The 25,809-nt window shown below is 38.1% G+C and overlaps 1 protein-coding gene across 2 annotated transcripts in view; it reads left to right on the forward strand.

Annotated features, from left to right (window-relative positions):
* Positions 1–23,824, forward strand: part of LOC123773959 (zinc finger protein 493) — a 177,940-nt gene extending 154,116 nt beyond the window's left edge. Inside the window, exons 1-2 of one of the 2 annotated variants that reach the window (XM_045767958.2) lie at positions 5,419–6,002; positions 13,686–23,824. In XM_045767958.2, coding sequence (XP_045623914.1) covers positions 13,835–16,264 — 2,430 coding nt within the window. In that variant the 5' untranslated portion in view covers positions 5,419–6,002; positions 13,686–13,834 and the 3' untranslated portion in view covers positions 16,265–23,824. Of the gene's footprint in view, positions 1–5,418; positions 6,003–13,685 lie in introns of those variants that run through there. The other variant, XM_069318684.1, reaches the window with a different exon arrangement.
* Positions 23,825–25,809: the final 1,985 nt, after the last annotated feature.

Raw genomic sequence — 25,809 nt, forward strand, 5'->3', positions numbered from 1 at the left:
GTCATATGACCTGGCAGAGAAGCTAGCTATTACAGTGGCGCCTCGATTAATGAATTTAATCCGTTCCGGCACCGAGCTTGTCATGTGGAAAACTCGTCTTGCAAAACAACAACAACAGCACTGTCATCGGAGGTGTCAGAGACCAGCAGGAACGCTTGTTAATTGAGCGAAAGCTCGTCCGTCGAGACAAATTTTCTGCAAGTGGCTTGCTCGTTACTTGAAATGCTCGTAACTTTAGTCACTTGTCACTCGAGGTTCCACTGTACAGTACTTGCACAGTAATATTTGAGATGGGAGGGGAGGCCTTTCACATCAGGATGGATTAAGAATGAAGCCTAGATTTGGTCCCTACTCCTGGATTTTTTTCTTATGTCCTTCATAATGGTATCTAAGGTTCTGGCAAGAGTGCTAGAAAACCCACAAGGTTCATTCTCAAGTCAGGAGACAGGAGTTGTTGATGTTTTAGATTCAACTACTCTGAACAAAAAGTTCCAAGTAGCACGGGCTATGGTGAGCCCATAGTGGGCTTACCTGGCACAGAAGCGGGGCTGTTGCTGGGACAGGATTGATTGATGATTGATGAGGATTAAGCCACCCGAGAGGTGACACGGGGATGAATAGTCCGTAAAAGGGACAGGAAAGGACCAATCAGATTTACTTTATACTGCTGGGAGCCCAGGTACATACAAATAGGTGAGGGGTGAGGAATAAAGGTAAGAGGCATAGGTCAATAGCCTATACCTACAAAGAATTATCAGGAGTAGTGGGCATGGCATTTTGGGAAGTGACATCATCATTGATATCTTTGCCTTCCAGTCTTGCTTTCACTCTCATGGTGGGGTAGATTGAATAGTTCTGATATTTGTGTATTTATGGTGGGTTGTTCGATTTTTATGTGAAGGGCCTCATGAATTTGTAATCTTCCATCTTGGGTTTTGTCTGATATGCTGGTGTTTTTATTCAGCATTTGCTGAATAAAAAGACTTGCATATTAGACACACACCTATATATACTTATATATTTTATGTTATTGTATAAAAAAGAAGGACAGTACTTCCAGGAACGCACATGTATTGGTCATTAGGCTGTCTTCAGTTTTCTGCTTTTCTTATACAGTATTCATGAACCGGTATTATAAAAGACATTGTTATTTTTACCTTACTCGTCATCTTCGGTTTTGCTACCTATATTTTTCAAGTACAGGTATTGTATTGCATTGTTTATACTTTTGGTGATGTGTTGATTTACACAAAAGTATGTTCTCAAGTAATTTCTTGTTTCATTTTCCCTTCATGGTTATACATTTTCACATTATTCATCACACCTTAATTTCTTTGTAATTTACAGAGACCTATATACAGTGTGTGTGTGTGTATGCCATATATGTACAGTATGTATATATATAGGTACATATATATATATATATATATATATATATATATATATATATATATATATATATATATATATATATATATATATATATATATATATATATATATATATATATATATGTCGTACCTAATAGCCAGAACGCACTTCTCAGCCAACTATGTATGGCCCAATTTGCCTAATTAGCCAAGTTTTCATGAATTAATGCTTTTTCGACTACCTAACCTACCTAACCTAACCTAACCTAACTTTTTCTGCTACCTAACCTAACCTAACCTATAAAGATAGGTTAGGTTAGGTTAGGTAGGGTTGGTTAGGTTCGGTCATATATCTACGTTAATTTTAACTCCAATAAAAAGAAATTGACCTCATACATAATGAAATGGGTAGCTTTATCATTTCATAAGAAAAAAATTAGAAAAAATATATTAATTCAGGAAAACTTGGCTTATTAGGCAAATCGGGCCTTGCATAGTAGGCTGAGAAGTGCGTTCTGGCTATTAGGTACGACATATATATATATATATATATATATATATATATATATATATAGGTACATATATATATATATATATATATATATATATATATATATATATATATATATAGGTACATATATATATATATATATATATATATATATATATATATATATATATATATATATATATATATATATTATACATACTGTAATTCTAATCATAATGCAAGAAACCTCTAATATACTAAGGAATTTATTTTTGCCGGGGGGGGGGGACGTCTTGGTCTTGGCCTTATTGAATACTGTATCAATTGATAGAGATCTAATGAGGTTGGGACTAAGAACTGTTGGCTAACCTGCATTGTTTTGGATATCACAAAATTATCTCCCTGAAAGAAAAAAATAAATATAAATGCTTCTAAAAGTCTTTGCAAGAAGGTACTAAAATTATAGGAGTAGGAAAAAGTGCTACTGGTGCACTACCGCTCACACGATGAGTAAGGGGTTCACAACATTTTAACTAGCCGCCTCTGGCAGCACCAATCAAAATGGTGAGCTACTGGAACCCATCCTCGGACTATATGCTCGTCTAAACTGCGGCTGAGCCCAAAGAGACATTCCTAAATGTTAACGCACAGTGCTGTGTAATAAACAAATTTGCTTTTTAAAGTATAATTACTGTAATATTATATATATATATATTGCAATTTTATGGATGGTTAGGCCTAGGGTTTTTAGGTTACGTGTTTTGGTTTTGTCAGCATTTTTTCTATCTGCAGTATGTAAGTAAAGCACCTAGAGACGTGGAACTCGAGATATTGTATAAGAAGTGAGTAAAGCACTTTTTGAAATATTCAAACAATCAGTTGAGCATGTATAGTGTGTTTCAGAATAAACGGCTGCTACTGGATAAATGAGTATTTAGACAATGTTTTATAAGAATCTGTTGATTGCTGAAGTGCAAAGTTCACTGGAATTTGAGGCAGAAGGTTCAATTCCTAAATCTGAAACAGCTGCCTCAATTTTTTTTTTTCATGGCTCATTTCTGAGAGGGCTCCTATTAGTGACCTCTTTATGCTTGCTTGCTACCCGGCAAGCATCACCCAATTCAATTCATGCCACGCCAGTATAATTCACATAAGCCTGTTTGAGACCAGGGACCAAAACCTGACTCCCTCCAAAGAGGCACATGATGCAGGGAATCACAGATCAGCCTAACCAAGAAAAGACCACCAGAAAGTTGGCGAATGAAAACATATAAACAGCAAGATAAACAATGCATAGAAAATGGAACAGCAAAGACCAAGATTCACCAACCACTTCATGGTAAAGCAATTCTCTCGTTAGTTCCACCAACCTTGACATCTCAGTCATATTGCCTGATTCTAACATCTAGGATATTTGCTGTTATGCTTCTTTTCCCACCCCAGTGCCCTTCGGGTCCTGGTGTTTCAGATACTGTGCAGTAAATGCTGGCCATCTTGGACTCAGTTTTTGTCCTTTGGGTCCATTTGTTTGTTTATTTGTTCTTTATGTTAGTGTTTGCTTTATGATACATCTACAATGGTGCCTCGGTTAACGAATTTAATCTGTTCCGGCACTGAGCTCATCATGTGAAATGCTTGTCTTGCGAAACAACACTGTTGTCAGAGGCATCCGAGAACCAGCGGGAACGCTAGGAAGCACCATGTGGTTTTCTCGTCGACCAAGTGGAAGCTCATCAATCGAGACAAATTTTCTGTGAGTGGCTCGCTTATTACCTGAAATGCTCGTAGATGGGGCTGCTCATCACCCGAGGTTTCTCTGTATATTTATGTCTAACTGGTTACGTGGACTCTGATCGTGTTCCTAGATTTATCATCTCTAGGTGTTCTCTGGTGTGCCCCTTGCCTGGCCAGTTATCTTCTTTAGTAGGTTTGGGTGACTGTTTCTGAGAGGCCCGCTTCCAGTTGGATGGTGCCTTGCCCATAGATGACCTCTGATTCCTTTGCAAGGCTTTGTGGATCAGGACAGACTGGGTTTTCATTTAAGGGTCACACATTTTGTTTGTGTGATCGTTATATGGCATGCCAGTAACACCCTTAACTGCTGCATTTTTCCCTAGGCTGTTTTCAGTGAGTGTTTACAATTTGCCAGCAGCACCTGTGTCATATGTTCCTGCTTAGTCTACCCTTCATGAACCAGCAAGCCCTTTGCAGTTTTTGGATAGTTTGTTATGGCCCAACCCTCAGATTCTGCCCTCAAAGGGTGTGAATTTGATGGATGTGCTTCAGTTTTGTGTTTTCTGATGGCATTTTAACTGCCTCCATCATGCTAACTGTTGGGTGGGAGATACATTCCACCCTGAGGCCTACAATGTTTGTGTCCATTGGATCTCTTTTAGCTGAGACTGCTTCTAAGGACAACTTATCAGGAGACTGCTATTTTATAGGTCAGATTTGTCTGCATACTTAAGTTGCAACTTAATGTTAACGTGGTTGCCCCCGGTGTCGGCCTCTTTGTTTTTTCAGGATCTGATCTCTGGGCAGTTAATATTTTCCACTTGTTCCAAGTTTGCTCCTCCTCCTCCTCCTCTTTCCCTGGCCCAGGCAGGTGTTATTCAGTGGGCCCGGGGAGCCTCTCCATTTACTCCCAGTTCCCAAATGTCTGAAGGTTGCATAATCTGGAGGTGATGATACAGTACAGGGTACTGCACTTTAGGCGTGTTTGGGCCTTCTCAGGGGGACTGCCTCTTCCACTTAAAGGGTAATGGTAGTTGAGACACTGCTTCCTGTGAAGGATTTATTGCCTTTCTATGTCTCAGGGATTTCATGGCTGCTTTCCCTGTGGGAAGACATTTTTCTTTCTACATCTGACAAAGATCTTGGCTCTGCCCCAGTGTCCCATTCCTGGGACAACCCCGAGTTCAGTAGCTGGACACCTTTCCATCTTGATTGGTTATTCCTGTACTTCCCTATGAGGAGTGGTATTTGATAAACATGGAGGGTTGTTGTAACCCCCCCCCCCCTTCCATAATTTGAGATGGATTCCTTGATGGTTCCCCATGTGTGTGTTTCCGGGTTCGAGTATAGTTCCTGGAGGCATTGTATGTTCAGAGGTTTCTCAGTTCTGGGCTTTCACCCTCACCGGTGCAGTCAGCTCTTTCTTGATTCCTTCTTCAGAATCAGGACCTTGCATCTTTTATGGATTTGTCTTCTTTTGAATGCTGGTCAGCCGCTTCATATTAGTTGCTGCGCGAGATTCCTGATTTACTCTGGCTTACAAGCAACCTTTACATATTTCTTTGGAGGTCTGGCATGACTTTTGCTGTACCCAAATGCTCAAGTCAAGTGAGGTGAGTTCGGTCTGTCATGTATTTTTGTGCAGTGCTGCCTTTGCACTACTTCAGGCTTGCATGTTTGTGCCATCCTTCCCTTAAGATGTTGGCAGCTGCATGTTCAGTTGCCTTCACTTTCTGTACCTGATGTTGTGGTTCCTGATTCATGAACCACTAAGTAGTTTGTGAATCTTGGGCCTTCGCTGTCCTATTTTTCTATGCTTTGTTTATCTTGCTGTTTGTATATTAGGTTTACCCACCTGTCTGTTGGTCTTTTCAGGGTTAGGGTAATCTACAGTCCATTGCTCCATGGGCCTCTTTAGAGTGGGCAGGTTTTGGCTTCTAGTCCCTGGTAGGCTTTTATGACATGCAAGGGCCTGGCATTAATAGAACTGGGTGGAACTTGCCAGGTAATCAAGCACCAAGGAGCCACCAAGGTCCCTTCAGAAAGTTGCATTTCATTACCTTCAACACCGGTATTTTGAAATGTTCATGAAGTGCAAATATGTACTGTACATAACCGACCTTTTCACTTTTATCAATATCAGTTCTTCCTCATCATTAAACATCCATTGTTTTGTTCAAGGTAGCCCTTAAGTTCATCTATGGTATCCCTTGACTCCACTTTGCACAGGCACTGGGTCGTTGTACTCCTCTACAGCTTCGGTTGACTACATCACCATGTTTATTATTTTATCTTCAGTCATTGTTCCTGTAGCTGGGAGGTCGTCATCACAGGAAAGCAACTCATCCTGTTATTCCACATTTAATACTGCCTCTCTCCCTTCTGGGGACTCTATATGCTCCACATAGGTAAGAAGTTCGTCTTAATTCTTCTTTGTCATTTTTTTTTTCAAATTCTTGAAAATCATCATCATCATCATTATTATTATTATTAGCAGTCACAGTGGCAGGTTGAGTAAACAGGTGATGTGGACCAAAGTTTCTGCCATGCATTTTTCGTAGCTGAACTGTGGATATCTGCCCCATCTCTAGCTATTACCCATATGGCTAATTTGATAGTGGTGGTCATATCTTTACTCATGTAATTGTATTGTTTCTTATAGTGGTATTTGAAGACAAGATGTGATATTTGAAGGCAAGCAGCTAACAATAATGTTTTTTGCTTTTATTAATTTTACACTTTTAGATGCTTTGGAAAATTATCTAAAAACGGCACAGCTATTTTGTTTCCTGGAAGGCCAATCTTTTTTGTAGCATGCTCTCACCTCAGGCACAAAAATCTTTCAGTCCACTCTTGAAAAATATCTTGACTCATCTTTAAACATGGCTAGTCCTTATAAATTGCAGGTAGAGGCTTGTTTACTGTACTTTCATTGTCCTTGGATTTGGGATTTTACCAATCACAAGCAGGTTGCATTCATACATTCGTGCATCATTAGGACAGCACAAACCTGTTTGTACAGGTTTGTGTAAAGCACAACCTGTCTTAACTCAACATGTTATCTGTAAAAACCATCGGTTTCTTCAATGTGCACCAGTATCTCTGGAAACTACCCATCAGTATATGTCTGTATTGTTAATTTATTCAAGAGATCATTTTTCATTGCTTATGATCTCCAGAAATGTGGCGATGCTCAGTTGCAGTAGCAGGTGTCGGCAACTGCCTCTCACTTGATGCGTTGGTATGTCTTGATACTATGGCAGTTTTCAAATACACTTAGCCAGCTAGATGGTGACTTTAAATATTGTACTATGTGGGCTTGAAGAATTGTTTCTATTTGTTTACTGATTACTATATTGACATAAAGCTGATTGCCTGATAATTAGAAGACTAATTTCCATTTTTATTTTTGGTGTGACATAAGTTTCCACTCTTGTGGACTGGTTCCTGTCTTGAGAATGACTTATAGAAAGCTGTAGTCAAAGATGTCACGATTTAGTGCTATGAGTATGACTTCTTCAAAAATGTTCATAAATCAAAGAAGTTTTGTTCACTGTTTAGTAATGATGATGATAAAAAATTTATTGTAAATACAGAAACAAAACTAATCATTACCATCTCTTCTTCGTCATTTACTAAATCACTATTTCTTGCTGCTAATGGATGAATAGACTGAAAGTGAACTATCTTCGTTATGTAACCTTAAAATTCTTTGGGTTTGCTGTGATATTTTTTGTGAGGCTGATGGTTACATTTGCTAAATCAAAAAGAGTTTCTCTGTTGTGTGCCTTAATGTTTTTAATTATATTCTGTTAATTACTTTTTTCTTGTAGGTTTTAGTGAGCAAAGTCTTTTGATGTAAGGCATCTTTATTTAATTATTTTATTGTTCTGACTTGGCAGTGACACCTAAAATGTTTATTCTCTTTTTATGTTTTCTTAGTTATTTATGTTTTGGGTTATAACTCTAAATTTGGTGTTTTAGTGCAGTAGTGAACCTTTCATCATACAAAGGCCATATTTTGCTTGGGAAAGATTTCATAAGGCCACCCATTGTATTACGTGCTCTATTATTTAAGTACTGTATATAAAAAACATGCTTGCAAATCAAGTTTCATTACTGTAAATTACTTTTCAAGGCTGCACTGAGTACCATAAAATGCAACACAGTTCCCCATCCTTGTTCTCAAGTATAAAATAAAACAAAAGGTTTATTAATAATAGCACGATGATGATGCTGAATATACAAAGGTTTATGAACATTTCAGCATTCCTCATTTATTTTTCAACTTAAACAAATATTATGAAACTATGTACTGTACACATGATTGATCTATACAGCTTTAAAAAGAAAATTAAGGAAATTTTCATAACTCTGTATCTGGTAATATGCAAAGCAAAGTGAAAATATACACAAGCAGAGCAATAATTATCTTGAGTGATTGGGTGGTTGGTTGGGGTGATCCTAATTAGTTCCCTGATACTTTGGTTTGTCACCTGATAAACTCTGCCTATACTGTAATCATGTGCAAGAAAATAAATTGCAATTCTGGAATCAGATGACATGTTTTAATGTTAGTGGAATGGTAAAGTGTAAATAATATATATATGCTGTACACCCCTGCCAAAAAGGGGAAGGCAGACAAAAGAGTTAAGGACCAAGCCGAATCTAAAGCCTGGGCCAGCACAGCCCGCCAACAAATGAGACAGACCAGGAAAAATGCTGCCACTGCCTCCCAAACAAGGGGAGCAAGCAACTTGGACAGAGCCACTGAAGCTGGAACCACAGGCAACAAGGCAATGACACATCGGGCACCAACACTAGAACATCTAAGCCATTACTGAGCTGGTCAGAGAACAGCTCAACAACTGCCCAGACCTGCAAAGTGATTGCCAAGTGAGCAATAGCCATATGATCCTCCACAGTGAGGGCTCCTGGAGCAAAGGCTGCTGGATATGGAGCTGTCACCTGCCCACATCCTTTGGAAAAACTGGAGCAAACTATTGGCTCTCATACAGCACAAAGGAAACACCACCCAGGAACATCTGAAAGACAGAACCTACTTTCCACCACTCAAGTGTCTGGGTTTGACAAAAGTTATCCCAAGCCCCCAATGAAAACAGAGGGTTGTCAGTAAGCCAATCCAATCTCAATGGAGGCTAAGTCTAAAATGAAAGTACGGTCCTAATCCCACAGGTGAAACCAAAAGAGGTCTACCTGAGCCAAAGCAGGCACAAGGTGGGACAATGGAAACCTCTGGAAATAAAACAGCCACAGAACCTAGTGGGACATTGAAGTGCACTCCTGGGGGTGGAGGTGAACAGCAGAGAAATCCAGTTCAAACATGACCAAAAGATAAGATCCTCCAACTTGAGCAAAACACCATCTGCAAATGGATTCAGAGACTGAAGGGTTGAAGGGTTCTCGGGGACTGAGGAGGGTTTCCGGATGCCTTCCTCGAGCTTCCCATCCAGCTCCAGAGGTCACATATGCAGACCCTGGAGGAGAGCTGTATTCCACACCTGATGCCCAAGGTAGGAAGGCATCATCCCAAAGTAAAGGATAAGAGCAAGACAAACCCCCAAGAAGTAGAAAGCTTCGAATCTTTGGCAGGAAACGACAACTCAATAATCTCTACATTGAAGTGGATGGGGCAGACTCTGGGGCAGCTGCGCTTCACCCAAAGCTAGACCCCTGCCCAGACTCTGAAACCCTCAGATGTTTTGAAACTCAATGAAGGGGGAAGAGTGTGGCAAACCACTCCAGCTGGGAAATGAGGAAGGGCCATCTTTGAATAAGTGGAATTCTCTAACCCTTCCAACTCAGAATTTTTAAACATCATAGGGACTAACTCTGGAGCATCCACTTGAACACCAAGCTGTAAACCACTAACATGGTCAAAATGAACCCATAAAGTGGCTGGTTCCTGATAAGCCTCCTGTCCTGAGGCAGGCTACAATAAAATAAAGACGAATGCAAATATCATAGGTCTCAGGGTTAAAGGTATCACTGGCCCTACAGGCAGCATGGTTGACAGAATGACTGTCGGCATCCTTCAAACTCGCAAGTAGCTAGTGCCAGGTTGATCCATATTGAAACATGTTGAAGACCCATAGGGCTTACCAGGGCCTGAAGTAATACCCAAGCAGAACACTTAGGTACTAGGGATACTTGCCAAAGGAACTGATGGTGATTGCAGACCTGAGAATAAATATGGCTGTGAAAGGCACAATGGCATAACATACAGATTTAGACAAGCATGCAAACCCTAATGCACCCTACAGCAAAACTCCAAATGCTCCAACCATAGAGTCTTTCCAAAAGAAGTCAGAGACACTTGTACTGCCCAAATGAGGCACCCTGCACAGCAATACGGCCTCTCTGAGAGCAAACTCTTGGACTCACTAGGGAAGTCAATCTGTCAAGAGCAGGGACAGTGGCAAAATGAATGCCCAATGAAGGGTATCCCTAAACATGTGCAGTTCAAGGCGAAGAATAAACCAAGTTCACAACAAACGAGACTTCAAAAACATGCTCTTGAAGAAAATACCAATGTTGGGAACAACACACAAGCAAATGGCCCTCATAGAACAATGTCCAAAGGATGGCTTACACTTATCTTTAAAAAACCTGGACTTGCTAAAGTCAGTGACTCTTTGAGGTTTGCATTCAAGGACATCATTGACAGAACTGAGGTTATGATGATATGGAAGCCAGGAGCGCCCAATGGTGCTGCCACCTAAGAGTGGTCAGCCATAACTGGTGGGGGTCATTCTAGCTATTGAAAGAATCATTTGCGAAGTCGTTTGCTGGTTTTGTTTTCTGTCTGTGAACCTTCCAGTTCTCTGTATTGTTTTGCTTACTTTCTGGATGTTTTGTTGGTGAGGGTGATTATAACAATCCTGACGCTAGTCCCGGGTACAATATTCAAGACTCCTAAGGCTGATGTGCCTCATCTGTGTGGAGCTATCTGAGTAAGATGGCTTCGTGGAGTTTACCATTCAGCTACCTTTAGAAAAGTATTGAAAATCCATAAGGATGAATCACATGTGGTGATTTACGTACAGGAGGAAATTGCAGATAGCAACTGGAACAGTTTAAAGAGTTAAATATCTTAGAAACAAATTAAGGTTGATATGTATTGTACTTTATAGGTAAGTTTAAGTTTCCTGAGCTACACAATTGTTTTGGTCTAACCTTAAACTACATTTAAATAATATTATTGGAGTAAAAGTCATTGTGGCCATGGAACAGTTTAGCTATGTGCACTTACAATCACCATAGCATGCCATACATATTACATTATTATATGTACACAAAATCAATATTCTGCATAGTAATTGTGAACATTTGTACTGTATACACAGTATATCCTAAGCCATGTAAGAGCTTCATGATTTTGTTTTATTAATTGTTTACAAATATTGACAAAGTATGCTAAAGGGTAATCGTAGGGGGTGATGGGTTAGACGTAGCTGGATGGTGAGATGTAAGAACTGGAACATACGTTTATATTACAGTATATCTAAAAATAAGTGTTTGCTTAAAAACCAGAATAGTTACAGTACTAAGGTATCTTAAAGAATACATTGAAGAGGCCTAGTTATGTAGCTTTATACTTTAGTCATTAATTAAACACCATAAGTACAGTACTGTATTAAGAAATGTGGATGTTATGAGGGTGCATGGTGCTGTACGTGGGAAAGATGAAAGAAAGAAAGATTGTTAAGGATATGCCACCATAAGCTTAGCATGGTGCCAGGTGTAGCACCATGCTAAGTATCCACTCTGATACTGATGGAACTTATACACACAATATACACGCAAGTTCACTAAGATTCTAAGTAATTGTTCAAAAACAAGTTCTTACACATGAAAAATAAGAGAGCAGGTCACAATTGTTTAGTTTGTACTGTATTTTGCCCACTCCATGACTACTTTAGGGAATATAACTATATGCCTACAATGATCTTCAGTTACAAACATTAGTGACCCTGTGTGATGTGAAAACATTCAAACTTTTTTTAATAGCTGGATATAATACTGTATACATATTTTTAAAAAATAAAAATGATTAATTATTACACATCCTTTCTAAAGACTTGTCACATAAGTTTGTTTGAACTCACTGACCACATTGTAAAGGCCTCAAAATAATGATACGGTGCAGATGGTCTCAAACATTGTTTGACTCTAGCGGCTCACCTTTATAACATGGTTAACATACTTTGGCAGCAAAACTATTTTAAAAATAATTATAGAGTAATAGAATATTTTGTAAGACTGCTGTGCAAGTTAAGCTATTGGCTTTGCATTTTGCATAATGTACACTGTACAAACTTAGCCTGTAGATCTCTTGTTGAATTCCCAATAAATTTTGAGCATAATGAATGGCTTCTAAAATAACTAAACTGCTTTAAATTTCCACTATTCAGCTATGTACTGTATATATGATGCAAAATTACATTACTGTTTCCTGGCTATGTTTTCTACCACTAGAATGTAAAGGGCTTGACGATGAAAGGACAACTTGTATGCTGTTCCTGAAGTTTCTTACCTTCATATGAAATACAGGTGTAGTCTGTATTGAAAAAATTATCATGTTAAACTAAAAAAGTTTTCTGCTTCTATGCTCTGAGCTATTTCATACTTTCTAAACATTATACAGTAAGAATTCAGAAGTGAGGGAAAATTAGCTTCTTGTTTTAATTTACAAACACCACAAAGGTTAATACCTTTGTATTAATACTACCAGAATATCTGCATTTGATACAAAAATATTTTTCCAGAGGACACTAGAAGTAAATAATATACTGCATAAGATTATTACAGTGAACTTGAAAAATATAAAGAAATAAAAATAGGAGTACGGTACTGAACCTGGCACTTCAAGTTACAAAGTTGATCATTCATGAGTTCCGTTGCTGTAAATTAAGAGGCTGAAGCTATAAAAGTAGCAGTTCAATAACCATCAATTTTTCGGGACCCACTGGCAGTTGAATAAACCAAATTAGTGGCTATTATAGGGTAGATAGATGGTGATAATTAGTATCAGTTGTTTTCTGTTGCATTCCTTGACAATGTACACAATCTACACCAGACTATTATATATGGTAAAAGTTAAGCAACTGCAAAATTGATGAGGAACATTTAATGATTGGAGAGTGTCGATCTTGGTCCAAAAATTATTTAAATCTTTAGAATAATACTGTATTGCACAGAAGAAACATGATTGTATTTCTTACATCAATTATAGCAAATATTCATATCAAAATGCATATCATAAAAGCATTACTGGAATAATTTTGCAAGTGGCAGTCATTAAATGTTTCTCATAAATTCTGCAGTTGTTTAAATTGTGGGCATTGTCAAGGGTTCCAATAGAAGGCAACTGGTAGTAATTATCATCTATCTACCCTATAATATCTACCAAGTTGGGCTCTTCAACTGCCAGTGGGTACTAAAAATTAATGATTAATGACCTGCTACTTTTATAACTTCAGCCTCCTAATTTACCGCAACTGAATCAGCAAATGAACACCTTTGTAACCTGAAGTGCCAGGTTCAGTACCATACTCGTATTTTCATTTCATTATATTTTTCAAATTCACTGTAATAACCTTATATATTATTTACTTCAATTGCCCAGTTGTCTGTAAATTAAAACAAGAAGCCAAGTTTTCTCACTTTCTTAGTCTAACAAAGCAATGTTTTTTAGCTATCTCACATGAATTTAAGAAACTTTAGAAACACTATACAAGTTGGCCATTATCTTCATCAGGCCCAGTAGTAGAATACATTGTCATGGAAACAGTAATCTAAGATGTCTGTATTACCAGCTGATAAAGATAATTGTATTTAATACTAACATCTCTCACCTCAGTGATGTAGTGAAAATCTGCAGAGCCATGATCATTAGAGCATTTTCCTTATGCCTTATTTTCCTTGAGGCTATTACACAGTTTGTGTTATAAGATATCAAACAATTCTAATTAATAGTTTATTACACTACTTCACAATATTTTTCATGTTATGTATACAAATGCAGTATTTGTTAACTTTAGATGGCTAACATATGTTCTCTCTTCCAGGAACATGGACGTGGATACTCCTCCTGGAGATCAAGACAGAATTTGCATCAATAATGAAAATGAGAAAAGTGATCACTATATGATCACATAAAAAACTAAATTTTACTTTTAACATAAATAATTAAATTATATAAAATATATACCTCATAATGGAAGGATTGCACATCCCGTACCCAGGAAAATTTCATAAAGTAAGCCAAACAAATGCTGTTGGAACACAGACTCTTATTCATCATCCTCCAAATTTTTATGGACATTATCACATCCAAGAAAATACAGTATCGATTAAGGAGCCAACTCACCTGCTAGATGGTGAGAAGCCATATGAGTGTGAGCGATGTGGTAAGCGATATGCACAAAAAAGCCACCTCACCAGCCATATGCAATGGCATACCAAGGAGAAGAACTTTGAATGTAAAATATGTGATAAGAGATTTAGTATGGAAAGTCACCTTAATGGGCATATGCTAGAACACAGCAGAGAAAAAAAATTTGAATGTGAGATATGTGGTAAACGATTCACAATGGAAAATTATCTAACAAGTCACATGCATGTGCACATTACCGAGAAGAAATATGAATGTGAAATTTGTGACAAGAGATTTGCAATGCAGAATCATTTGAACAGCCACATGCTTGTGCACTGCATGGACAGGAAGTATGAGTGTGAAATATGCAGGAAACGATATACACAGAGAAGCCATCTGAACAGCCATATGATGAAACACAGTAAAGAAAAAAATCACGAATGTTTATTATGTGGTAAGAGATACAACATGGAAAGTCACCTTAAAAGTCACATGCTTGTGCATAATGATGAGGACAAAAAGTTTGAGTGTGTACTATGTGGTAAGCGATTTCACATGGAGGTTCAGCTGAACAGCCATATGGTTGTTCATAATGAAGATAGAAAATTTGAATGTTCTCAGTGTGACAAACGATTTCCCTTGGAACTTCACTTGAACAGTCATATGCTTGTTCATACTAGTGAAAAAAAGTTTGAGTGTTCATTGTGTCATAAACGGTTTACAATGGAGAGTCATCTCGTAAGTCATATGCTCGTGCATAGTGAAAAGAGGTTTGAATGTGAAATATGTGGGAAAAGATTCAATATGGAGAGCCATCTCAACAGTCACATTCTTGTGCACACAGTTGAAAAAAACTTTGAATGTGAGGTATGCAACAAACGATTTGCAATGGAAAATCATCTTACAAGTCATATGCTTGTTCATAGTGAAGATAAAAAATTTGAATGTCAAGTTTGTAACAAAAGGTTTAATATGGAATGTCACTTGACAAGCCACATGCTTGTACACAATGAGGACAGAAAGTTCGAATGTGAAATGTGTGGTAAGCGATTCAACATGGAGAGTCACCTTAACAGTCATATGCTTGTCCATAATGAGAAAAAGTTTGAATGTCCGCTGTGCCCTAAACGATTCAACATGGAAAGTCATCTCCGAAGCCATATGCTTGTTCACAATGAAAAAAAGTTTTCTTGTATGTTATGTGCCAAACGCTTTCATATGGAGAGCCACCTGAACAGCCACATGCTCGTGCACAGTGAGGATAAAAATTTTGAGTGTACTGTTTGTGGTAAGAGATTCACTATGGAATGTCATCTTAACAGCCACATGTTAGTACACAGTGAAGAAAAGAAGTTTGAATGTGAAATTTGTAGTAAAAGATTCAACATGGAAAGTCACCTGAACAGCCACATGCTCGTACATAATGAAAAGAAATTTGAATGCCCTCTATGCAGCAAAAAGTTCAACATGGAGAGTCACCTTAATAGTCATATGCTTGTGCATAGTGATAAAAATTTTGAATGTGATGTTTGTGGGAAGCGTTTCAGTCAGAGCAGTCATCTTAATAGCCATAGATTTATGCACAGTGAAGAGAAAAAGTATGAATGTCAGGTATGCAGGAAACGGTTCTCACAGGAAAGTCATCTTAGTAGCCACATGTTTGTGCATAATGAAGAGAAAAGATTTGAGTGTGATGAATGTGGAAAACGATTCGGTCAAGAAATTCATCTAAACAGCCATAAGTTTACACACAGTGGAAAGAAAGCAGAGTTCCAGCAATGGGGAAAGCAAGTGCAGAAGAATCACATAAACAGCCATAAGTATATGAGTGATGAGGAAAAAAAATATGCATGTGATGAATGTGGAAAAAGATTCATTCATGAGAATCATCTTATGACTCATAGGTTTGTACATACCGAAGAAAAGAAATTTGCTTGTGAGGTTTGTGGCAAGCGGTTTTCTCATGAGAGCTACCTTTGCAGCCATAGGTATGTGCACAGTGAAAAGAGATTTGAGTGCACTCATTGTGGAAAGAGATTTACACAGGAAAGTCATCTTAACAGCCATAGTTTTGTTCATACTGAGAGGAGAGAGGAATTTGTAAAACAGATTCCAGTACAGCAGAAGGATCAGAACAGTCATGTAGTGGTGCAAAATGACAAGAAACCATTTGAATGTGATGCAGATGGGAAACTGTTAATTCAACAAACATATCAGCCACCATATGCTTATGCTCAGTGGGAACATGTACGAACATTGTGGTCTCTGTAATTAACAGTTGCAAAAATTTTGCTAAAACATTTTTATTTAGCAGTAATGAAGTGATGTATAAAATTTTATTTGAAAATATTTCTAGTTATAAAGAAATTTAATTGATTCTCTAAATAATAGAGTAATTTAGAGTGATTGTATCAAAGAGGTTAGTGTGACAAGTGAGCACTAGATGCGGATTTAACAAGTGAGCACTAGATGAGGATGTAACAAGTGAGCTCTAGATGCAGATGCAACAAGTGAGCATTGGTTGCGGATGTAATGAGTAAGCATGTGATACGGGTGTAAAAAGTGAGCACCTACTGTCAGGTTTGACAAGTGTAAGATTGCATGGTTGTTGTTCAGTAATTTATCACTGGAGGATATTCTGAATATTAATGTGGAATAATTACTTATTTAAGGTAAGATATTAGCTCTACTTTGCTACTTTGTGTAGGTTTCTTGTAGTCGTGTGTGTGATTGTATGTAACCAGGAGAGCAAATCTATTCACGTATAAGGTCAGATCAGGGATAAAACTGAACTTTGTAGACTTACTATGTATAATATTTACACAAATATATGTCACTTAAAACAACAACAACATAACCTGTCAGGGACCAGGGGCTTGCCTGTTTGGTGGAATTTGTTGCACCTTAAATATCCAGTTGATTAGCAGCCCTTTCTTCATAATTACAGTACTAAGTTTTAACACTGCCACTGTTCAGCTGTTTGTTAACAAAGCATGTTCCTTTTGGAGTGCCTGGTGAATAAACATTCCAGTGTGTAATGCCTATTCATTTTGGCAGCCTGATTCATAGTACTCTTCCCATATTCGGCTACCATATGAGTAATATTGGTCATTGGAGAGTAATTTTGTGTTAATAGCTAACTGAATTCATCCGGGTTATTATTTGGAATAAAGCTGTTAGTCAGTGTCATGTCCTATTTTAGTTGCACCAATACTGTACAGTAGAGTCGTAGTAAATATGACCTAAATTGGCTTCATATGGCAACTCGAGTTTAGAAGTCAAAATATAACAATTTGAGTGTTTTGGTCCACTGGGGGAGGCTGAGTGTCTCTATATTGGAGTCTGCTTTAGAGTACAAATTTTAGTCACTTTACAAAGGTTGGCATGTTCAAAAATAATTAATTAAATAAAGGAAAACTAAGAAAGAAAATGATCTATAATTCAGTTCAGAGTTAGTAAATTTCCAGAGTACAACTTTGCCTCCACCAGCTTGTAGAAATCAAATTGGTTCACAAATATTCAGCCAAGTGAGGAAGATATACCCTCTGTCTCCACTCGGTCTGTGAGTGAGCAAACCAATGAATGGATTGGCTTGTAAACACTTACAGTCCGTGTACTGTAAGTGGGTTGCTTGCCTGTATTGGTACTGTGTCCATAACAAAAAGAAATAGAGCCAGATACTATGCAGTCAGACATCAACTTATTAAATATAACATGTACGGTAACTTATTTTATGTAAAATATTGATAAGTGTAATGTTAAGAAGTTCCATTTGAATATACAGTAGTTTCCCCTGATGTTCAGAAAGTGTTATGCTCAAATTCATTTCATAACAAGTGGAGAAACTCTTTTCTTCTGCATGTTTTCATTCTAACTCAGAAAGTGTAAAGTCACTTGACAAAATAGGTATTTCTTTGAAAAGAAAGTGAAAATACAGTATATTTTATGTATGAAGTAGAAAACTGTTACTATACATAAAATTAAACTTTTTTTTGTTTGTTTGATGGAGGGATGATGAGGGGTAACCCTAAAGTTTTACAGTCAACTCAACTCTCCAATACAATTACAAGCTAATATTTCTATATTGCGGATCACATATTGATTTGCTTTTATTTACCTTTTGCTTCTGCCCCAACTCATTAAATCTTATTAAATTTATGGAGATCTGCAAGCAAAAGACTATTTTAAATTAAAATCTTGGGCAGGGTGCAACAATTTGAATAGAGTTCCTTCACTCTTTTGCACCTGGAGGAATTATGAGTCTGGATGCATACTGTTTGGCAAATTACATTCCGGAATAAAACACTTTGGTTTTTGGCTTTAAAATGAGCTAAGGTGCAAAACATTTAATTCTGCAAAATCAAAACAACAAAAATTATCAATGGTAGTGGAAAAACAATATTTTAAAACTCAAATAATCATCAGCACTTTATCACATAATGCAGTATTTTGTCTTCAGGAAAGGTAATCTGTTATACCAGTACTGTACTGTATACCATTGTCCAAGGCAGGAAACTTGTTGGGCTTTTTGAGGTCCTTTTAGCCAAGGGGCACGCTGTTCGCATGACCTGACCCAACAGTATTGATTCTAACTGACCAAATGCTGAACACACTATCCTCTGTGTTACACAATGCTAATGGTTCATGAATCTCCAGCCAAATGTGTGAGATATTCAGTCTGTGCTAGTGAATCTAGAACCATGAATGAGTTTGCTCGTAAATGCTGTACTTCCAGTCCCTGCACTGTGAGTAGGCAGTTTTTCTCTACTGCTGACCAAATCTATAAAAAAAATTATAGATCCAAATACTGTACAGTCATCATCTTATTAAATTAATATAATATAACATAATTTATGTAAACTATAGATACTGTATAGGTAAATTAATCATTTAGAATTGTAATTACAGTACATTGAAACTGACATGCATTCAGACATTTAACTTCATATTGTTTGTACTGCATCTGGCAAACTCCTGTGTATAATCTGCTAAATTGCAGCAAATTGGACGTTCTGATTATTTTTACAAATATCAGAGGTGAATAACTTGTAAATTTGGGATTTATTACATCAATTAACAACCTTTTGTTTGGAATTGTTTACAAGTATTTCATTTGTTTATCTGTGTTTGTGTAGCCATATTTTCCTCTTGTTTTAAGCTCTACCCACTTTAGCACGTAACTCAAAACTGTTATACCTCATACTAAAATATATATGGATGGAATGCATTCCCCCAGCTTGAAAAATTTAGAATATCCTCTGAATCGTTAATCAATTTATTGGGTTTTCTCCTTCATTACCTTTACCATACTGTATACAGAACCGATAATCTTCATAAGAAACTTACTTTTTAACTTTCCGAGCAATTCCACTAGGATGCTCTCTTAAGATAAGATCATGAAATGTCCCATCAGACAGGATCATGACAGGCAGGTAAGAGTGACATTCTGCACTGTCACAATAGTAATCTTTTCAAATGTTTCTATTGGGTGATACTGATGCTACGGAGGCACTTCAGAAAAGCTCAACCAGAGGCACTTGAGAAAAGCTCAACCCAGCTAAGTGACTACAAAAACAAAGTATTTCCAAGCCCTACTTGTCATCACAGAGACCACCAAGGAGTGCTGTAACCAAACTACTAATTTCCCACTTGCCATCAGATAATCCCTACCCTGGAAACACAAACCGAAACTGTCTCTATTTTCCGCTTGTTACAACTTGTAATAAAGTTGTTACATCTTGGCTTAACGTGTTTATGACGTATTAGAACGTTGTTACAACTTGCTATATTGGTTGTTATAACTGGTTAGGAAGTGGTAAAACTTGTTCGAACGTTGTACCAACGTCGTAGTTTCGGTGTGTGTTTGGCGGGTATTGCATTCCAGATCCTCAGCCTTACAAACCCTATCATAGTCTTCATGGTGATTAAATTCTTTTCCCAGCTACATTCCAGGTGGGTTTAGCGAGTTGCCTGCACTTGTGTCTTCCTTGGCAGCAGTTGCTACTTTGACCTAGCTGTTTACTCTCCTTTCTCTTTTTTTGCCTGCTGTAGTGGTCAACATTTTAATAGCTTGTTTCACTTACAGATGCACAGTGTTAAGTCAGTTTCAGGAATTTGTATGTACTTCCACTGTTACATTTCTCATCCTTATCATTCCTGCTTTTCTTTAACGAAAGATTTAGCAGGTCAAGGGTAGTGAAAACCTTTATTCCATTGAACCAATGTTCCAGCTGAAATTTGCTGTTTCCTCTACCTCTCGAGGGAGATGGCAGGTTGTGTTTATTTCTTTTGGAATCTTGGTCTGAGCAGTGTTCTCAGGAGGCCAGTTATCCATGCATGGAAAGTTGTTGCCTCTGACACTCCCATATTTACAAGTAGACAGTCCATGCTTGTTTTAATAGATTTCTACTGGGAAAGCTTGTGACCACCCTTTCAACTGCCCTTTTCCGGTAAGCCTTACCGATGGAATAATATGGCAGTCCCCATGATGCAAGTTTTATTTATTTATATATTTATTTATTTATATATATACAAGAAGGTAAATTGGGATTGTGAGGATACATAGCATAGTAATTACATTCTTGTAAAGCCACTAGTACACGCAGCATTTCGGGCAAGTAGGTCTTGAACCTCCAGTGTTCATGAATAAACTTTGTGTAGTTACTGCAGAGCTGGGTTCAGCTTTTCTCCATTGCCTCCCTTGCATCAATATAACCCAACAGGGATGTTTAACTATGAACCCTACTTTCTTGAGGGAGGGATCATAGTCATTCATTTTGGGTTCTTGCTTAGGGTGTTTATAGTGAGCTGTTTTCACATGAGCAGATGATTATTGCCCCTACCACTCCCAAAAATGTAAGTGAGCAGTCCCTGCTTAATTTGGGAAATTCTTGGTGGAGGCAACCTATGGCTCTTTCACTAGCCCTTTCATGGTAAGCACCACCAATGGAGCAGTGGCTGGTTCAGCCAAGGTTCCCAGCACTTCTCTTTTATAGCACTAATTTTCCCCAATTTCCCTCCCTTCTCATGCTGATGATCAGCCCCTGGTGTTCCATGAATAGTTTAAGCTGCTGCTGATTTTCACATGTGGAGTTTATAGAGAGGATCTATCACCATTCTACCTCATAAAATATTTTCAAATTCCTCTTGCCACTAGTGCAGGAACCTTATGCCAAACCCCTTTGTTTCTTATTGTTGAGGCCACTAGGGTTAGTGGCCCTCAGGTAAATCAGGTATGGTACTGCTCTGGCAGGTTCTCTTTAACTCAGTTTTGGGTTAGACTTTTCAAGTCTCCCCTTTCTCAAACTATGTAATATCTTCTTTCAAAACTGTTCACTTCATTTGCCATTGTTGTCAATCTATTTTCCCCACAGGATGTTGGAGTTTTTGTTTCTTGACAGATTTCAAGTACTGTATCTATGTCATACAAGGACTTTACCCTAAGATGCTCTTGTTTGCCTTAGGAATGGAAAACTGGGCTAGTAAACATCATGCTTGCATTTGGAGTCCTGGCTTTAGATCAGTGGGCATTTGTGCATCTTCATAATAATTATAGCCTCTTGGCCAAAATTTTACTTCTTCAGGCAGAGCACTATTTTGCATTGGGCCCAGTTTGTCTACAATCAAGTACACCATACACTGCCTGTTGCAGCCTAATGTTAATTACAGTCTCCTAGACAGAGTTAGGCTATATCACTCTTCCTTAATCCTCACATGCTGGTGCCCTGTACTAAGGTCTGTATATCTCAGCTTCACATAGTCATCAAGTTTGAGTAATCTGCAGATTTATTGCAGGCTGCATAAGCTTCAAAAGTTTGCCACTCACGGCATTCTTCTTGTTGATATTCTATTCTGACATCGAAGCCCAAGGTTTCTGATGGGTCAGTCACACCTTTGCTTCACAATACCTTCCCAGGATTCCTCAGCTGCACAATTAATATGTTGAACTTTGATTGCTCTTCAGACAATGAGTGTACCACCTTTTGTGAACCAAGGGCCCTGCAATAGCTTTTTGGGAACTCCTCTCTACAGCACAGGCTAGTTCCCAATTCATGTTCTTTGTAATTTTAGCAGCAGCTTTGACCTTAGTCTTGCATTAGGTGCCATCTAAGTGTCTTTGTGCTCACAAATCAATCTTTGAATGAATGTGAATTTATATCTGCTTTCTGAGCATGACACTCAGATGCTCCTGTTTCCTCTTGAGTCACTTATTTCCCTGTATACTATTTTCTTTTTATGTTAAAGTTTAATGAAGTTTGAGGCGAGGGACTTGGTGATAGCAATGGTGCTGCCATTTGGTCACAGAGAAGAAAAGTGTGGCCAATTGTGAAATTAGCAGTTTGACAAAAGTACTGTTTTTAAGTACTATACTTTGTAATGCCATGTAGGGCTTGGAAAGGCTTTCAGTACTATATTTATAAATTAACTTTTTTTAGTCACTCAGGGCTGGGCTGTACTTTTTTCCAGTGCCCCACTAAAATCAATATGACCTGAAAGAGATGTTTGTGAAGATCATTGCTGTGTTGGTACAGAATGTTATGCTGCCCTTACTTATGATTATGTACAATGGGAAATACAGTACAATGGTCTTGCCTGAAAAAGCATCTGAGTGCCTTTCTAAGAAAGTAGATTTTCAAAGCCTGATTTTTATAACAAAGCATTTGTTCAGCCACTAATTCATATACATATTATGTAAGTGGTTATCAAGTGTACATAAAGCATATAATTACTTTCCTCGAGATACTGTACAGTACATATGGCATACACATAATTGACATTGAGATTTTGGGTAACTAAATATTTATACTGTAATTAATGAGTCTTAAATCGGGTTCTGAAGAGAGGTTGATTTTGGAGTTCTGTGATACTTTCAGTGCTAATACAAGTCCACTGCAAAGAAAACAAGAATTTCGTTTGGTCAAAAAAACTTCTTGGTAGTTGGTGATCTGTAATTTCCACAAAAATATAGGATTATAGGTACATATACCTTGGCAACATTAAATTAATATTGGCCACATCTGAATCTGATTTTGTTAGAATGTAATAAGTTGTGTTTGTTTATACACAACAATTACAAATACAGTACAGAGATCAAAGTCATGTCATTCTACTAATTACATATGATCCCATCAGCCCATAGTTTCCCTCAGCCCAATGCTGTACTTCCCTTCAGCCCCATAATTTCCATCACCCAATACTTCCAAATAGCCTCATACTTCCCATCCGCCCCACAGTTCCCATCAGCTCCATAATTCCCATCAGCTCCATAGTTCCCATCAGCCCCATAGTTCCCATCAGCCCCATAGTTCCCATCAGCCCCTAGTTCTGGGTAGTTTATGTTGTTTCTCAGAGTGTGTTAATATGACACCGTTAGTCCAGAAGGGACCTAGAACGATACACCTTCACGCTAGGACTTCACTTTGGGTACTTGCATTGTGTATATGTTAACTTTTATGTAAAATAAGAAAGCGAACATATAGTACTGCTTAATAAGAACGTAGGGACAATTAGCTAGTTGGTGTAGTTTACAAACAACAAAAAAATGTCAACTTTATTGTTGCGGGATGTTCAAGTACTCTATTGCATTAGCACAAAAGATTATTGTAAATCAATGAGCTAAAAACTGAGATAATTTAGATTTTTAAAGTAATGTTGTCTTGGCAAAAGATGCTCATTATTTCACATTAATTTTACAACAAAAATAATTAAGACAAAGGCATTCATACCTGAACTTCCTAAAACCAAAGTATAATAAGTTTCCATCTAAAGGTCTCTTTTAACTTGTGTACATTACTTCTTATGTTAAATAAACTTTTTATATTACATAGAAAATTTTGTCCTTTTTTGTATTTCCTGTTACATAATTTTACCGGCCGGGCTCTGGGAGTAGAAGAACTTCCAAATCCCTCTCCAGAGGTATGGGGAGCAGAGATATGCTCCGGGTAACTTACAAATATTTGCACAATAACACAAATATAAACTACAAATAATACAGTAATAGTACAGTACTTGACTAGAGCATGTGGCATGTAGAAAAACACCAAACTGAGAGTAGAATTTATTGAAGATAACATTTTTGCCTGTAAAAACAAAATGGCTGTCAGCACTTTGATATCTTTTTTTTTCAAGCAGCATTTCTTGGTTAATGACAACTGTTACTGAATTAGACTAAACAATGTTAATTCTGTCCATTGAAGCATATATTATGGTTTTGCCATGTATATTTTGTTTTCTTTCTCAAGGTTTCTATTCTAAAGACTGTATTGAGAATACAGTGTGTCATTATATCGATATGAAAATTATTAAAATACTATGCCTAAGGACTAATCCAACAAAATATACACATTTTTAAACGTCAATATGGCACCATTGCAAGTTTTATTTTTGTAATATACTGTACAGTATTGAGAAAGGCTCATCATATTGACTTGATTCAAGTAACATTGATGTAATTAACAAACTTGTCTTTATTATTAGGCAGTGGAGCTGAATAGCAATAATTCCTGCGATTACCCCACGTGGTTGCTTCCTAGTTATCTTATCTGCCCGTGTGGTTAGTGCTTCAGTTGTGGATGCTCTCCTCTTCAGTTTACAACTACCGTACTACACTTTCACAGCTTAGTCCCCCGCAGCTGCAAAGCGATGGACTTGTGCTCTTAAGTATTAATGCTGAAGGTCTCAGTTCTCAGCTCATGCAGGTTATTTGCAAGATCCCATAATTTTCGAGGAGAATATGACCATGGCCGTCTTTTACAGGGTTGGAAAGACATTCAGTTCTCTGCTTCCAGGATATTTAGGCGTTTACATGGTGGTATGGTAGTGCCCAGCATACAATCACCTACCCCCTCTTGTTCTGTATATCCTAAATGTTCATTATTATTTTTAATTTTATTAAAATTGTGTTTGTTGGTATGTTGAATAAAAGTGTGTGTTTCCGGGGGGGGGGGGAGAGGGGCCGAATCGAATCCAAGACCCTAGAGCAGGTAAGCAGGAAATAGAAGGCTGGGGCGAGGATGCAGAAAACTTGAGCAGGGAACAGAGTACAAGTCGAAGGCAAAGGTGGTGGTCATTGGAGGTTAAGTAGTAGCAGGTCCTGCAGCTTGAGTAGAAGGTTCAGTGAGGGGGGGGGGTGTACAGGGTCTATGACGCGATGGTAGTAGATGGTTCTGAAGAATGCACGGTGGCAGACTATGCAGCTACAGGGATGGTGGGTGGGGCTGCAGCAGATGTCGGATGTGAAGGCGTCGGTTCCAGGGCTGCTTCCTCCACTGTGGCTGTTGGAACAGGTATTGCAGCAGTAGACAGTAGATCTGTGAGCGCGGCAGCGTTCAGAGGCATGAGTAGAACTTGTAGCTGGAGTAAAGGTGGTGTAGACTTCCTACACCAGGCAAGTCGGAAGGCCACTCGCAGCATAGAGTATGTTCAGAATCCTTACATATTCCTGGTAGCCAGCAATCTTGTCTCCACCGTAGTTAGAGCGTCCACCGTATTGTGTGGTGAGTAAAGGAGCTGGTATCTGCTGTGGTGAAGGCTGTGATGGGGTGGTGGCGACGGCTAGGGCGGTGATGGCTGGTGGACTGGGAGCTGGGCCCCCCATTGGCTGGGTTATCTTCTTGAGGTTATCTTGCTGTGTTGTAGCTCTTTCTCCTCCCGGGAGCTCTGGAAAAGTGGCGAAGAAGACTAGATACAGGATAAGACACTGTAAGGGGCGAGCAGGGACGTGGGGACAGAAGGTGAATAAGTGGGGGGAGAGGAAATGCTTAAGGAGAAAAAGAGTCAGGGCTTGACCCAGCTGCTGAACATTTTGTACACTGCTT

This window comes from Procambarus clarkii, chromosome 91 (assembly GCF_040958095.1).
Source record: "Procambarus clarkii isolate CNS0578487 chromosome 91, FALCON_Pclarkii_2.0, whole genome shotgun sequence".
Lineage (NCBI taxonomy): Eukaryota > Metazoa > Arthropoda > Malacostraca > Decapoda > Cambaridae > Procambarus > Procambarus clarkii.